Raw genomic sequence first — 14,404 nt, 5'->3', positions numbered from 1 at the left:
ACCCAGGCCATGCTGGGATTCTGTGATTCTGTGGATGAGAAGTCAGGAATACAATTTGGTGATGGCATTTCTCTGCCCTATTCATGAACCCACATGTTCTTATCCATAAGCATAATTGTTAAATTTTTCCTTAACTAAACTGTAGGTGAAATAGAGGTGGGTGATCACCAATACCAGCTGCCACTGAGCGTTAAGAATCTGGATCTTGTAGGAAGCTCAGGAGTTACCCCATGAACAGCGTGTTGTACGTAGGACAGTCAGCACCACCACGTGGCAAAGTCGTGCATTGCCCTGCTACCTCAGGGCTTTCTTTTGGATGTAATGCATTTACTGATGTACAGGCTCACCTTTAAAGTACTGTAATCTTTCACTGTGACCTACTGGGAGTTTTTCAAACTGCCAATGCCAAGTGCATGCCTGACTGAGCTTTGCATGGAGAGCAGAAAGTATCCTTCAGCCTGTGTGTAGGGATCGTGCCAGTTGAATAGTCTTCATTTTTCCATGACTCTCATGAGTTCTGTGTGTCTCACTGGTGACAGGACGAGGGGAAATGGCCTCAAGTGGTGCCAGGGGAGGTTGAGGTTGGATGCCAGGAAACACTTGTGTACAGAAAGGGCTGCTCAGCACTGCCATGGGCTGACAGGGAGGTGGTGGAGTCCCCATCCCTGGCTGTGTTTCAAACCGTTTGGATGTGGTGCTCAGGGCCATGATTTAGCGGAGGGCTGGTAGAGTTGGGCTGGGATGGTTGGGCTGCCGTTGGACTCCATCATCTTTAAGGGCTTTTCCAACCTGATCCTATCATTCCATGATAAGGTATCACTTCAGACACTTGCATATCTGTTTTTTCACTACTACCTGAACCTGGGATTGTTTCTGACAGCAGTTGCTTTGTGAGTGATTAGCATTGAAGGAATCCTAGACAATACAATTTTTGATGTTTTGGTGACTTAATTTGTCAGATGAAAAAGGAGCTTTGGATCAGAAGCCTTTGAAGCCACATGCTCCTCAAGTACCACCCAAGAAACCCATTCCTCCAAGCAAGTCTAACAGCTTATTGAGAGCGGGGATTCTGCAACTAAAACGTCCAGAAAAGCCTGTTTTGCCATCATCCGTATCCAAGTCAGTGTAACTTTATTTGTGTTTAATATATTTTATATGGCAGTGTGCCACAGGATGAAGAAGTTGTGATTATAGCAGTAATGCGGTATAAAATAATTACTGGATGTTAAGAAAAATGTTATTGTGTTGGGAAAAAATGATTGGAGCCAAAAGTGCGACGTTTCAGCACTTCAGAATTAAGTAGAAGAGCTCAGCACCGTGCTGTGCAGAAGGTGCTCAGAGTGGCCATCTTCTCCTTGGGGAAGAAAGCTGTTAGTATGGAGACTGCAGGTTGTTCTCGGGTTGTTCTGAGGTTTGTCTTGAGTATTGTCACTGGAGTCACTGGGCAGTTACCCAGGGGACGTAACAGCAAGCAATTGCTCACTCTTAGTTCCAGTTCTCTGAATTTTCTTTCTCCTGAGTTTGAAACGATAATTCACAGAGTTCCAAGAGCTTTGCATCAGTTCAGTCCTTCTCCATCCCCACCCCCTGCTGCAGTTCCCCCCTTTCTGCCTCCAGCCAAGTTGTAGCCAGGTTCTTACCTACCAGTGCAGGTATGTTGTCACTTGACATCTTGGGATGTTTCCCAAGTGGAATTTATGTCGTCTCCTCCCATACTGATTAAGGATGGAAAAAGGAGTTTGTATGCGTTTACAACAGTTGTAGTAAACTGTAGTCCTCTAATAATTGCCAACATCACATTTTAGGGATTTTTGAGTATGTTAAACGTCTGAAACTTAACGTTGCTTCAGGGAGGTGATTGTGGTATTGCTTTTTCTGCTGCAATGTAATTTGCAAATAAAAAAAGAAGTCTGGAACAAGTGTTAAAGAAAGGGAGATGCTGAGGTTGGCATCTAGTCCGTTTGTGTCCTTTGCTTTTATAGCATGGCATAAATGGTGGCAAGACCTGCAAAGGGGGAGGATCACCTCTTCTTTCTTTAATTCCTTGACTAGGCATCCAAAGGATGCATGGTAGAAGAAGAGCCACATGTGCAGGACACAGGTCCTGTGTGCACAAGGAAAGAACTTCTTGGCAGCTTTCTTCTTTGAAGGAGAATTTTGGTGTGAGGGAATCCGAGTGTTTGAATCTGAATATTTCAAGAGAGATTACTGAAGGTGTTATTCAGCTTGCTTGTTTCCTGTAGCACTGAGGTGTGATATTTTAGGTTTAAGTGCAAAAATAGGCCCTGTAGTAAACACACTAAAAGTTTTTGATGATTTTCAAGGGGATTGTGCATGTCTGACAACTCTACGAGAGCTGGAACAGGTCATGAACTGGCTTTTATCATGGTAGAATTGCTTTCTGTAAGACTTTATTTTAAGCAAAGGATTTTAAAAGTGGTGAAATCTGACATGTATATATTCTTATTTTTGGCATGTTGTAAACTATTGAATGTCATGTCTAGCTGTTGTCACTTTTCTATTTACAGATCTAATGGAGAAGTTGTTCATCTTCGACCAAAATCTGAAATCGAGCCAGTAGCAAAACCAAAGTTGGACTCTGAACAGTTACCAGCGAGACCAAAATCAGTAGAGGTAGATTCACTTGTGATAAAGAGCTCTCGAGAATCAGGTAAGAAAGCAATAAGAAGTTCTTCTGGGTCTTTCTGTTTGGACTGTGGTGTTTTACAGCCTTAGAATAAGGCCAAAATGGCTCAGAGTGCAATTATGCCCTGTCTGTTGAAAATGTGTATTTCTAGAGTAGTGCAGGCAGCTCATGTTAAGAGTTAGAAAGCAAGGAACAGGTTTTATAGGGTATTTGGAGGCATAAGCTCTGTTACAGCTATGATAGGGAGGGAAGAACACCGGTATCAGCTTATTCTTCCAGTTGGAAAGCATGGTTTTTTTGCTATCACTTTTATCTTGCATTTTGTTTGTTCTGCTCCTGCATTTCAGGTAACTTTTGCATTTCTATCTAACTTGCCTATTTCCAGTATTAAGCCATTAACTTTTTTGCATTTTGTGGTTAAGTTGGCAGCTCCTGTGGGTTATGATTTTCTTTTCCTCAGGTGTAACAATCCTGATATCTTTAATAACCAGAATGGCAAGGCAGCAGCTGTCAGACTAGGTATTTGTACATCATAGAATCCTAGGATGGCTGGGGTTGAAAAGGACCACAGTGACCATCCAGTGTCAACCCCCTGCTATGTTCAGGGCCGCCAACCACCAGACCAGGCTGTGTATGAAAGCTCATTTCACACAGATAACAAAACAGAACACACAACTGTTCGTTCCTATTTGTTCCTATTTGCTGATGTAAGATTTTTACAGGCTCAAAAAGAAATTTTAGATTTTGGTATCCAAATTGATGGGAAAAATAAAAGCAAAGCATCCACTGGCTGCCAGAACGTGCTCTGGAATTTGCAGCTTGATATGGATTGGCTCTTGCTCCTAACAATCTGAGATGTCTGAATCACAACAGGTTGATCACTGACTGGATTACTGGAGCAGATGTTAAAGGCTTTACCATGACTGACCCACAGCAGCTAACAGGGCTGCAGGCCGGAGGCGTTTGAAGCTAAAGGTGCTGCAGCACTGGCAAAGCAAGAAGCTGCTATTTGAGGAGAGCCCTCTGTTGTGTCCAAGTTCCCCTGTTCAGAATTATCTGCACCTCCTGGTGTTGCTTTTCCTATTTTTTTTAACAAAGAGTCCAAGCTTCAGCTAGCAGAACATGAAGCACCTCGTGCTCTGTGTGCGTGCTGCTGTGTGCACACCCAGTGCAGCAGCTGCTGCTGTATGATGCTCTGAGGACACCAGGCCCTTTCATATTGTTTAATCTTACAAGAACTAAAAATCTTAAGCTAATTAAAATACTGAGAAAACCAAACCGTATGTCTGGGGTGGGCACTTCTGGATGTTCTTGCAGGTGCTGACATTACCAGCACTATTATTATTATTTTTTTTTGGAAGTGATGAGTTTCTTGTAAACCAATTTATTTAATTATGAGGTTCAGCAAATTGGTTTGATCCTTAAGTGTGGAAAGTTCAGTCATTTCCAATTTACCTTTAATTGAGCTGAGGGTGGAGCTGTGAATGCTGTGTATATACAGGGGGGTGGAGAAAAAACCCAAAAAACTGCAGGCAAAAAATCAGGCCCTCAGCCATCAGATAAGGAAGGACAGGCAGAAGCATTCAGAAACATTGGTCATGTTGGCATTCCTTCTCCTGAAGCTTGGTTTGAAGAGTTGCATAAGTGTTTGTGTGTTGGGTTGGAATTAAGTACCACCAAAGCTGTAATGCACTTTGCTGAACGTTTAAAGCGGTTCTGTTTCTTCTAGAAATGTTTCTTTTTTCCTGCTTTGTAAAATAATTTTTTTGTTGGGAATCTTTTTCTAGACATTCCTCTCCTTGACTTTTCTTTCCAGATTTTGTTTCCTATCCTGTTTGCCATGTTTCCCTTCTTACGTGTCAGGATCTTACCCTACCCTCCTCCATTTTGGTAAGATAACAATCTATAAGGAAATCCAAATGCTTGATGCCATGCACGTAGCCTCTTCTTAACTTCATAAGCATAATTTTCAGTTGCAGTTATTTGGGTTTCAATTTAAAATGCTTTTTTTTTTTTGTTTATTTGAATGCTTCTTTTCCTTAGCTGTGCAACGAGAAGTTAAGGCTGCTCTTTGGTTAGGAACTCGTACAGGAAAGATAAAGACAAATGACCTCTCCTTAGTCCAGCTGCTGGTAAGCTGGGTGTAGGATCTGCAGTGAAATGTGTGCAATATTTGTAGCACTTAGGGCTGTGTAGATTGAATGGCATTTACCTTCACATACACACAAATAACTGTGCAGTGTTTGGGCACTGAATTCTCGAGTGTTGGCCATTTATTACTGTGAGTCTTGCAAGGTAGCTGTGACAGAAGTTACGTATTGGGATGCTCAGTTATAGCAATACCTCATTACTGCTCAGCTGCAAATTTAAATATGATGAGATGTACCTCTGTGCCCTGAATTCCTGGGTCAATGCAATGTGAGTGACAGGAGTCGGTGCTGCCACATCTTTCCGCTCTGTAGATTAATGTCAGGTCTTCTGAAAGATCAGATACATCTCACTTGCAGTGTGGGTTTTGCATCCCAGCATGATGGGCTGCATGAACCCCTTTGGCTTTGCTTCCTTTTGGGAAGGCTTTTTAATCAAGCTGATGGGAATACATTAAAGCTTTCACAAACTGTATCGCAGCCTCTCACCTAACTGCATCTCTTCCAGTTCCTGGCAGTTCTACAGAGTAGGGACCCAGGTTGAGCCTGCAGAAGAGATGCTTCTAACAGTGTGCCCTACGTAACTGTTAAAGGTTCACTTATCTTTCCTGTGGGAAAGGTGTCCTCTCTCAGCCTTAAAACAACTCCTGGATTGCAGTTATTTCCAGATGTGGTGGGTCATCTTTTGGCACTGTGCTGGAATTCCCTGCAGTGATTGCACACAGGCTGTAGGAAAATATTTCTACTGATTGATAAATCACTGCATCCACTGAAGTGGGGGCATAAATTATGAAATTGTGGTGTGTTTCACCAGTATCCCTGTTGGTTTCAGCAGAGTCAAGATGTGTCCCAACACACCTGGAAAAGTTGTTTAGGTTCTAATAAAAAGCAATTAGAAAGAACACAGCCACACACTCACCCATCTGCAGCTCCTCTGGCCGCAGTGTGCTGGTGGGTTTTAGTGGTGAGCAGCTGCCCAGCACACCAGCTTCTAGTGGAAGGAGCTGCTGAAGGAGGAGGAGACCCCTGGGTTCTGTTCCATCCCTTTGGCTGTTTTAAATCCTACCCTGCTGCAGCCTCAAATTGCATCTGTGTGAATTGCTGTGGTGGTTTTTTCTTCGGGAAACACAACATTCTGCATAAGTTTGTTACTGATACTTTGCTCATGGAGACAGGGCTGCTCTTGCAGATGCTGTAGTAATTCCATTTTACATTCTTACTGCCAAATGGATTATTACTACAGAAGGAGATCATTTACAAATGATTGAAATGGGAGGAAAATGTGTGTGTGTATATATATTTTTTTCCTCTCTTCCTGTTACCTTTTCATAGAACCCAAACAAGTCCTGCTCCACGTTAAGCTTACTGAAGTTTGAGTGAAATCAGTAGGATGTGCTGCTAGGTAATTTTTGCTTGATTTGTAACAAGCAGAGTGCTTTATTGGCACGGACTGTGAGCAAGAGAAGTGCCTTAAGAGTCAGTTCTCCCTCACCCCCTGCTCCATCAGCCCCTTGCATCATCACTCCTCTGTTTCTTCCTACTTTGTTGTTCTTCCCTGCTTTTCTAAAAATTGCAGGCATGGTGACCATGGGCAATGAGGTCACCCACGACCACCTCCATGTTCTCTGCAGTAGAACTGACTGGCAGCACAGCGGGCTGGCAGCTGGTACTGCTACAAATGCTTCCATTTCAGAAGGCAGTGGATGATGAAGTGGGAAGTCCAGATATATCTGGAAGATGGGAATGTTTTAAGGACTTAAAAGATAATGAGACACAGTAGTGTCTCAGTTAATCAGTTAAGCCACTCATTCGAAGGCTTAGATTCCTACAGCTATAAATTAGCTTTGATAATGCAAGTAGAACTTTGTATTAATCAATGATTTCATGTCAGCTGAACACCAAAGTGGCCCGAGTGGTCCAGCCCAGTATTCTTATGGCCTTTTTCTTGTTTGACCTCTTGCTAAAGCTTGAGAACAGTTGAGAAAATAGGGCTGTTGTAGCTTCTGCTAGATAGATTGGGATGCCACGTGAAAACAAGAGGTTGCAAAACAAAACAGAAAACCCAGCAACACTTGGAAGCACCTCTGCTGCACATAGTAATGCTGTGTGACATATTAGTTAAGCATTGAGAGGCCCTAGAACAAGCTTGCTGAATTTGTGCTGTAAAATCGTGTCTTACATCAACTCTTAAATAAAAAGCCTGTCTCAGTGGATGCCTGTTGGCAGGTAAGGATTGACTGACTTTTGTGGAGACTCAGTAAGAAGCCCAGTTGTTAGCTAGGTGAATTACAAATGTTCTGTGTTTGTGTAGATATTTCTCACAGTCGTATCTCCCTGCCAGATGTAAAGAATTTCTACTGGTAAGGGTTGTAAGGGGACTGGTGGGGGAGGAAAGCAAGATTTCATGTAAGAGAGGTTACTGAGAGCTGAAGTGTGGAGAGTGTGATCAGTGAAAGGTCTGTGTGCCTTAATGAAGCATGAAACGAGGTTCTAAACTCCAGGTTTTATCACTGACTCGGGGCCATGTGGTTTCTGCAACATACAAGAAACTCCACTGTACAGCCATGTTTGCAGAACCGTGACCTTACAGAAAGCTTTGTGTCTTGCTGACACACTCACGTGAGCCTCTGGATCTACTGTGTTGCTTTCATTTCTGACTCAGTTGCTAAATGGGAGCTTTTGTGCTTTCATGCTTAGTAGGCAATAAGAAAACAGGCTGTTTGCAAGGATTGGAGAGTACATCTCCCAAAATGATTGTTTTTTTTTAATTATCATCTCAGAGAACAGTAAAACCTGCATTTTTCTCCAAACACACCAGCTCTGTTTCATGGTGCTGTGTTACTGCAGCACTGCTTCAATTAGAGCTTGAATTTAAGTGCTAGACGAATCAATCCTTAGTTTTTTCAAGGGGGAGAATGACTTCTCTGACATGCCAAAGTCACGTAGTCGTGTTACACAGCTCGTGTGTTGGGTGTGCTGAGAACCTCTGAAGCAATAAGGACTCTGATTATTTACGTGTTTAGTTTTTGTCTCGTGGAAAAATAACGTTAGAAAGGAGCGCGGCAAAACCTTCTGCTCTTGATGGCCTCTGTTCTGTTATCCTTCCCCAGATCTGCTCAGCTTTGATGATGTTATAGCTACCTCAGACAACCTGTCGCATCCCACCGCCAGTCGGCCCAAGATGCCCGGCCGCAGGCTGCCCACGCGCTTCCACTGCGGCAGTGCTGTGAGTATCCTTTGCCCCAGGAGGCTGTGGATGCCCCATCCCTGCAGGCATTCGAGGCCAGGCTGGATGTGGCTCTGGGCAGCCTGGGCTGCTGGTTGGCGACCTGCACACAGCAGGGGTTGGGACTGATGAGCACTGTGCTCCTTTGCAACCCAGTCTATGCTGGGATTCTGTGATGGTGTGCATTTGTTCCAGAAGTGAACTCGGATCTGCAGGGATCAGTCCTACCAACTGTTTGCAAATGTACCTGAGAAGAACAGCACAGCTGTGTTGCTCTTTCCAGACCCTTCCTGTTCTGTAGGGTACTGCCAGGTCTCCCAGCAGCACTGGTGGTGCACTGAAGACACAGGCTTTAGCTCCACAAGGCCTTAGCTTAATGTTATGTTGGAAATGTTGTCAACTGTTAAAGCACGAGGTTGTTAGAGAGAGAAAACAAAGTGGAGTTCTTGATTCTTACATCGTTTTACAGATGTATTCAGATAAAGACATACACTGTATATATATAGTGATCTGTTTCATAGTTCAGTCATATCAGCTACCATGTGCTTAACATTAACTGCCTGCTAATGGCTTTGTGCAGTGGAAGTACCTGCAGATTGCCCAGAGCACCAAGGACTCGCTCTGCTGAGCGCTGCAGAGAAGCTTGCAAACCCTGCCCAAAGTTTGTTGGGTTTAAATGCAGATCAGTGAGCACTGTGGGGAAGGAAAGTTCTGAGCAAGGAAAAAACCCCACAGCAGTCTAGCAATACAAACTTGGTATCAATGGTATCAAACTTGGCTTTTTTAGAAACATGGGCTTTTTCTTTTTTTTTTCTTTCCTCCTTATTCTGAAAATGTTCTGAATTGTTGATTTTCCAGGCGAGTCAAAATGACAGTCCAGAAAAAAATTTGAAGGTGCAGAAGGAAGAAGAAGAAAGTGCCAAACCAAAGCCAGTTGAAATGAGAAAGGTAAGAGACCATGGAGCCAGAGCTGTGCCGAGCAGCTGGCTGCTGTTTCTCTTGCTTGTGTTACCAGGTCAGGCTGATGCAACCCATCACAGCACAGAGTCCAGAACTGGATGATCTTTAAGGTCTCTTCCCAACCCAGCCATTCTGTAATTCTAAATACAGATGGTAAATTGTGTCTGTACAGCTGAATGCTGTAGCTCCCATAGCAGTACAATCTGTACACTGTAAGTAGGTAGTTTAGAAAGTTTGCATTGCTTAGCTTTCTACTGATTCATTTTTTCAGCCATCTGTGATGAGTTCATCAGTTCCATCTTCATCTCAGAGACCAAGTTCTGTCATCCTCAACTTTTTTCCTGGAGAAACCCAACCTAAAGTTGAAACGGATAATTCACAGGCTTCTGTGGAAGAGCTCAGGGCTCAGATTCATGATTTGATGAATTTAGTAGATGCACTGAGAAAAGAACACGGGTGAGTATTTCCCTTCCCAACCTACAAATGGTTACATATGTGTCTTCTAAGTGTCTTTAATGCCAAACTGTAATTCTGTCTTTAGTTTTAGAACACAGACATTTGATCTGGACCTGTTTAAGTGATGATTTGTGCTATAAGTAACCCAGCTGTTAGAGTTTTGAACAGGCTGTGAAACATCTGGGCTGGTTAGCCTCCAAAACAGACCAGTCCATGATGAGTGCAGGAGCTTAATGAATTAATTTGTTCAGAGATGTAGTGATCGTTCTTATCTGAATCCAGTTATGAAACAAAGCATTCTATGAGTTTTCTGCTCTAAACAATTTCTCTTCTACGTGGAGAAGTTGCCAGGTTAGTTTGAATTCATCTCTCCAGACAGAGTAATTGTAGGAATGTTTCTGAAATAGCCCCCTGAAAATCCTGACTCAAAGTCAGGGATAGTTGCACCATGATTGGTGTGCTGGAGCTGCTGGAAGCTCCTGGTGCAGCACATTGGAAGCCCTGGGCATAAGTGGGTCTGTAGTTGTATATGTTTGGTTTGTAAGATGGAGCATCAGACTTTTGTGAATCCCTCTTGTGAAACAGAAACAAGGCCTGTGCTTCCCCCTCCTCTAACTTTGCTTTCTGTTACTTTATAAATTATTAGGAGAGAACTGGAAAAACTGAAGAAGGATTTGGAAGAAGAAAAGCTGATGCGAAGTAATCTGGAGGTAATGTGAGCAATTCAAAGGAAGAACAAAAGATTTAGGAGCATATATACCTTGCTCAGGAGTTTGATTGCGGAGGAAGGTCTGAAAGGACCCTCTCAACATTTCCTGCAGTGATTTGCTGGGGTGTAACTGCAGGAATGCCTCACAGGACAGGTAGATCTGAGCAGGAGATTCACAGTTCCTCTTAAGTCAGCTCTTTTTGTTTGGGAAATAACCACCTTTAACTGTTTGTGTGTTGGAATATCAGGTGAGTGCTGCTAGATTCTGCACTGTGCTGGAGATGTGTCACAGTGGGACGTGTTCCAAGAGAGACCATACAGAGCTTGGATGAATGTAAAATATGTATCATCAAAAGAGAAATAGGAAAACGTCAGCTTTCCTAAATTCTTGATGGTCTGTCTAGAGAAAGCCAAAAAGAACAGAATGCATCTGAGAAACTTCCCTCTGGGCATCACCCACCTCAGATTCTTGATGAAAGCAAGCTGCTTTATGGAATCATGTTATTAACTTAATAGGATGAGCTCGTTATAGAAAAATACTTTAGTCTGATATGAATGGGTATTATCTTTGTGAAATAGCACTTCTTATTGACTGAAAGCTGCTGTCAAATCTGGAGGAGAAATTCTGGCAAGTTCTCTCGAATGCATCTCTGAAGCTGCCTGCAGTATGCGCTGGGCGTGAAGAGGAAGCGAGCTGCTTGTTTCTCCTAAATCCATTTGAAGAAATAAAGGTTAAAACCAGCATGCTGTCCTGCATGAAGGCTGTTCTAGGAAGCCAGCCTGATCCAGAGCATCATTACACAGAGACACACTGGAGACTTCACCCTTCAGCTTTGTTACTGTGTCGTTCAGACTGAGTCGATCCGCCTCTGTGTACCAGAAGTGCAGGCAAATCCCTAATGATTGTAATTCCTGCTCATTAAGCAGCCTGGTAGCATAGCAGCAGCCATAAATATTGAGCTGTCAGTGCTCCTGTGTTATGATTTCATTTACTTAAAGCTCTTTGAGGCTGGTGAGAGCTGTGTAGACTTCAGATTGTTGTGGCTCTAACACTGACTTTTCTTTCCAAATTGTCTGTTTTCCAGCTTGAAATAGAAAAACTGAAGAAAGCAGTGATGTCTACATGATGCGCCCATGGACTGGATGTCTTCAAACTTGCCAGGAATGCAAAGCTGAACACGAGTAGAACTGACTCCCTTATTTCTCATTATGGATGCTGGAGTTCTACGGTCTTAAGGAAATATAGTGCAACAAAGGAATATAGTCTTTTATTCAGAGATAAAAAACAAAAGAGAAAAATGGTGTAATTTTCTTGCCAATATAAAAGAGGCCTTATTTCTTACTGTGCTGGAATTGCAGACCTTTATTTTTTTGGTTTGCTTGACAATACTACTGAATCTGTATAAAGAGGAGAGGGAATTCTTAATAGATTTTTATTGAATATCTGTAGCTTAATTTTTAAAGAGATCTATGCTATAAATAGGGTGATCTGTCTTCACAAGTAATCTGTAAAACAGTCCCTCGGGAGGGACAGGTAGCTGCATGGGAATTGGAGTCACTGTTTTCCCCCCGCGTGCGAAAGGGCAGAGATGCTGTTTGCGTACGGCAGCGCTGGCGGCCTCACCCGGGTCGTGCTGTGCGCCTCTGCTGTTCGTCAGCGGGGCCACGGGGCAGGAGTTCCTTCAAGCCGCGGCTGGGGGGCGGCCCTGTGCCGCGTGCTGAGAAGGGCGGATCGCAGCGCTTCAGCGGAACGTTTTGTCACTTTGCACTATGGGATTAAAAAGGGATTTGGGACTGAGTCACGAAGGCGCTGCGAAATGAACTGTTGGAGGTCACGAGAGGAAGAGATGCAGAAAGGAGGCTGGGATCTGCTCTGAACCGAACCCGTTGTGCCTCAAGTACTGCAGCACGCGACGTGGGAGGTAAACCTGCGCTCACAGGGTCTGTGCTTTGCGTATCTGAACTGATGTCATCAGTCTTTCCAGTGGCTGAATATGCATTGTGATCTGTTTTTACAGTACTCGATTTTTGTTTATAATATGGCTCAAAATAAATCACTTGAACTTTGATACTCTCAAAAGGTCTCAATATTTATGTGTTTATGCCACAGGCCTGCTCAGTATATCGTGACCCTCTAAATTTAATCACATCCGTCCTTAGTGAGTGGTCGGAGCAGCTGCTGTGACAGCACCGTGCTGGTGTCCACAAAGCAGCTTTCACTTTTTGCATGGACAAAAGTTGTGGTCTTGTTGATTGCCATTATCTCTAAGTGCAGGGCTCAGCACAGTGCACCAGGAGGATAAAGCAGTGGCGTGTGGTTGTGGGAGACGACTGGACCGATTGCTCTGTTCACTTGATAAAGGATTAAAACAACTGTATAATTAAAAAAGCCCACTGCACTCCTCCTGTTAGTGATGGGTGACAGCCTTCCCCTCCTTTCACGTGGCAGAATTTACGTGACAAAGACATCATGTTAGTTTGGCAACTTTAACAATAAGAGAAATAAGTTTCTACTCGTGTGATATAGTCATAAATGTAGTAACTATTTCTTATGTCACTGATAATGTGGAAGTGCTGATTCTTGAGAATATGCTCTTTCCACAGCTGCATAAAATCACAGAATCCCAGCATGGCCTGGGTTGCAAAGGCCCACAGCGCTCCTCCAGCCCCAACCCCTGCTGTGTGCAGGTCGCCAACCAGCAGCCCAGGCTGCCCAGAGCCACATCCAGCCTGGCCTTGAATGCCTGCAGGGATGGGGCATCCACAACATCAAACTTCCATCAACATCCATTAACACCAAACATGCAAACACCCATATGTCAATTGGAGTGGCTGACTGGCATTCCTCATTGAATTTGTGAATATGCTGTGCAGGTATTTAGGTAATGTGTACAGGCTGATTAGCTGACTCAGTATCAGTGCTTTTAACTGCCAGTTGCTTAGAGGCATCACCAATGGAGACTCGGGGCAATCTGTGTGCTGATGCACCGCGTGCAGCAGCCGTGCTGTTTGTCAGACACTGAGCTCTTCTCTGCAGCTCAGATCTGTGGGACAGATGATGGAGAACAGGAATTGTGTCGAATGGAAGAGTGGGCTTTGTTGTATGAGCTCCTCGCTGGGACTGCAGAATGAAGCAGACCTGGTATTGGATTGCTCCACAAGTGTCTGTGTGTGGCGTGTGGGAGAGAAACGGGACAAGGCGTCAGTGACGATCACAAATGAAAGATGTTTATTATTGAATGCTGTGGCAATAAATGACCCAAGTGCAATGACTTGATTTAATAAAGCCCTCTTGTAAAAGTTGCTGCTGGGAGTGTGTTTAGCCCTGAGGAAGTTGCCCGAATGTATGTCTGTATTGTCTTCAGCTCCTGTTATGTACTGGAGAGGAGGGCCTTGCTTTGAAGACATTCCCCAGAACAGCTCCCTAAGAGCAGTGTGCTTCTCTGACCTGTTCTGCTGTGCTGTAAAACGATGCATGCTCCCCAAACAGCCAATAAAATGAGTTCGACCTGTTGACACATCTGCTCACTTCGTGGTCAGAAACGTTTCCTGTGCCGTTAGAGATGCTCTGTGGGAGGAGGCTGGGGAGAAAGGTGCATTGCCATCCACACAGCACCCAGCAGACTTTGCCATTGGGATTCACTTGCCAGGTTATTCTGGCTCTGGATATTCAGGATGGCTGCTCCAGTAGCTGGGAGCCGTTGCTGCTTTGTTTGCCTGTTTTGAATCCTACAAGTGAGTCTGAGAGTATTAATTTCTGAGCTTCTCCTATTCCTTTCTTTTAATTTTTGGTGCTGCTAATTGATCTGACTTTTCTGTGCATCTCCAGAGCTTGTTTTAAGGTCCCTCTTACCGCTCAGTAACACGAATAAGTGCACGCTGGAATCGCTTCTCAAATACGGAGTGAAGAATGAAGACTCAACGTGATGTGTTTGGGAAGGGCATAGGTGAGAGGAAGAGCAAACAGCAATGACAGGAAACCAGTTTAAAAAGGTGAAGTGGTATTCAACTCCCATGTTCTGTAAGATTCTCATCTGCCATTTACAGACAGTTTTGGAAAAATAAAATGTGCAGCCGTGTGCGTGCTTTTTTATTTGAGCAATCGCTACGGAGATAACATTTCTCTTTCATGTTGCTTCAGGAGAGTTATGTTTCTGATGAGTGTTTAATGTATTGCAGGGTTTGACTTGGGGTTGCTTAGTGAAGTGTATGTTAAACCTTGATGAATGCAAAGCGTTTGTTTGCAAGTCGTAATTCAG

At 43.8% G+C, this 14,404-nt stretch overlaps 1 protein-coding gene across 4 annotated transcripts in view; it reads left to right on the top strand.

Annotated features, from left to right (window-relative positions):
* Positions 1 to 12,225, top strand: part of CD2AP (CD2 associated protein) — a 64,895-nt gene extending 52,670 nt beyond the window's left edge. For all 4 annotated transcript variants that reach the window (XM_052692206.1, XM_052692190.1, XM_052692197.1 and 1 more), the window contains 7 exons: positions 960 to 1,119; positions 2,529 to 2,671; positions 7,905 to 8,020; positions 8,879 to 8,968; positions 9,252 to 9,436; positions 10,083 to 10,146; positions 11,231 to 12,225. In XM_052692206.1, coding sequence (XP_052548166.1) covers positions 960 to 1,119; positions 2,529 to 2,671; positions 7,905 to 8,020; positions 8,879 to 8,968; positions 9,252 to 9,436; positions 10,083 to 10,146; positions 11,231 to 11,272 — 800 coding nt within the window. In that variant the 3' untranslated portion in view covers positions 11,273 to 12,225. The remainder of the gene's footprint in view (positions 1 to 959; positions 1,120 to 2,528; positions 2,672 to 7,904; positions 8,021 to 8,878; positions 8,969 to 9,251; positions 9,437 to 10,082; positions 10,147 to 11,230) is intronic.
* Positions 12,226 to 14,404: the final 2,179 nt, after the last annotated feature.

Source organism: Tympanuchus pallidicinctus, unplaced genomic scaffold (assembly GCF_026119805.1).
Source record: "Tympanuchus pallidicinctus isolate F22 unplaced genomic scaffold, pur_lepc_1.0 scaffold1, whole genome shotgun sequence".
Classification (NCBI taxonomy): domain Eukaryota; kingdom Metazoa; phylum Chordata; class Aves; order Galliformes; family Phasianidae; genus Tympanuchus; species Tympanuchus pallidicinctus.
This window is presented reverse-complemented; position numbering and strand designations above follow the sequence as displayed.